This window comes from Calidris pugnax, unplaced genomic scaffold (assembly GCF_001431845.1).
Source record: "Calidris pugnax isolate Ruff unplaced genomic scaffold, ASM143184v1 scaffold461, whole genome shotgun sequence".
NCBI lineage: Eukaryota > Metazoa > Chordata > Aves > Charadriiformes > Scolopacidae > Calidris > Calidris pugnax.
Window position 1 is genome coordinate 338,561 of NW_015091201.1, and position 1,419 is coordinate 339,979.

Genomic DNA, 1,419 nt, shown 5'->3' on the forward strand with positions numbered 1-1,419 from the left:
GGGGAGGGAGGGGAACACTTGCTGTTATTACCTACTCTCTTCAGTGCTAGATGAAGCCTTTGGGATAAAACAGCAGCTCCTATGCTGATGTTTTATGTAGTTATGCTTTTTCAGTGGAGATTCATAATGGAAGGATGTAACATTTATACTCCAGGTTGTACAAAGGCTGTACCTAACTTTACGGGTAGTTTGGGAAGTTGAATTTATCTCATGCAGCACTAACTAGTTCGCCAAGGCTGCTGCTGCTGCTTTTCCCCCTGAAGCAGCCACAGCAGGGTTATATAAAGCAGACGTGTTCTTGAGTGCGTGAAGAAGCAGTGACCCAGGATCGCTGGGATGTACTGCTCCAATGCACAGGTTGGCTGTGCTGATTTCCAGGCAGAGGGAGCACCGCCAGGCTCGTGTTGTGCTGCAACGGCTTCTGCCAGGCAGCGCTCTGACCCCTGATAAACGCTGATGACACAAAACTGCCACAGACGTAGTTTCTTAAAAAGAAAAAAACAAACAAACAAACAAACAAAAAAAACCCCAAACCCACAATTTGGAACGTTATGGCTTTCCTCCTTTCAGAGGAGCAGCATCCACGGGGTGCCCGGGCCTCTGAGCCACGGCAGCACCTCAGCACCGCCTGCTGCCACCCACCGACCCCTCGCCGCACCGGAGCCTGCCCCGGGCCCTCACCACCGCCGCGGGCCGGCCAAGGGAAGTCGACCCAGCTGCCAGGGTGTCGGGGACGCTCGGACAAGCCTCGGCAGCCGCACAACGCCGGCTCCGCAAACGGCCCGGCCCGGCCCGCCGGCACCGGCCGTACCGCCCCGCCCCAAGGCCGCGACCTCCCTCCTCACCCGCCCCGGGGCCGCGGTACGGAGCAAATGGCCTAGCGTGGCCTAGCTAGGCCAGTGCAGAGAGACTCGTAGCGAGGCCGCGCTCCCTAAGGGGCAGGCGGGCCGGCCGGCCGCCGGCCACCCTCCCCCCAGTCCCACAAGACCCCGCGCGCCGCTGCCCCTTTAAGAGGCGGTGGGCGGCACGAGCCAACGGTGAAGGACAAAGCCAGGCGCGCGGCCCTGCCGCGGTACCCGGATGGGCGGGGGACGCGTCCCGATTGGCCGCCGCAGGGCGGGGGGCGCGTCCCGATTGGCGGGCGCGGGGCGGGCGGATAACGGGGAGACAAAATGGAGTCGTGCTCTCTGCCACTTACATAACGCGACCTCTCACCTCGCGCGCGGGGCAAGGCGGCTCGCCGCGCCGGCAGGCGGAGCGAGGCAGCGCGATTGGCGGGCCACTCAGCCAATCGGCAGCCGGCAGCGGCCGCGGCCCGCCAGTAGGGTATCAGGGCCGCGGCGGCGGGGGCGGGCCCAGTGGGGCGGGAGGCAGGGCGGGGGGCGCGCGGCGCGGCTGGGGCCGCCGGCCGCCCCGGGG

At 64.8% G+C, this 1,419-nt stretch overlaps 1 protein-coding gene across 1 annotated transcript in view; it reads left to right on the forward strand.

Annotated features, from left to right (window-relative positions):
* Positions 1 to 1,080: 1,080 nt before the first annotated feature.
* The window catches only part of BAZ1B (bromodomain adjacent to zinc finger domain 1B), a 53,900-nt gene continuing 53,561 nt past the window's right edge, over positions 1,081 to 1,419 (forward strand). The window contains exon 1 of the mRNA XM_014959712.1: positions 1,081 to 1,321. Coding sequence (XP_014815198.1) covers positions 1,081 to 1,321 — 241 coding nt within the window. The remainder of the gene's footprint in view (positions 1,322 to 1,419) is intronic.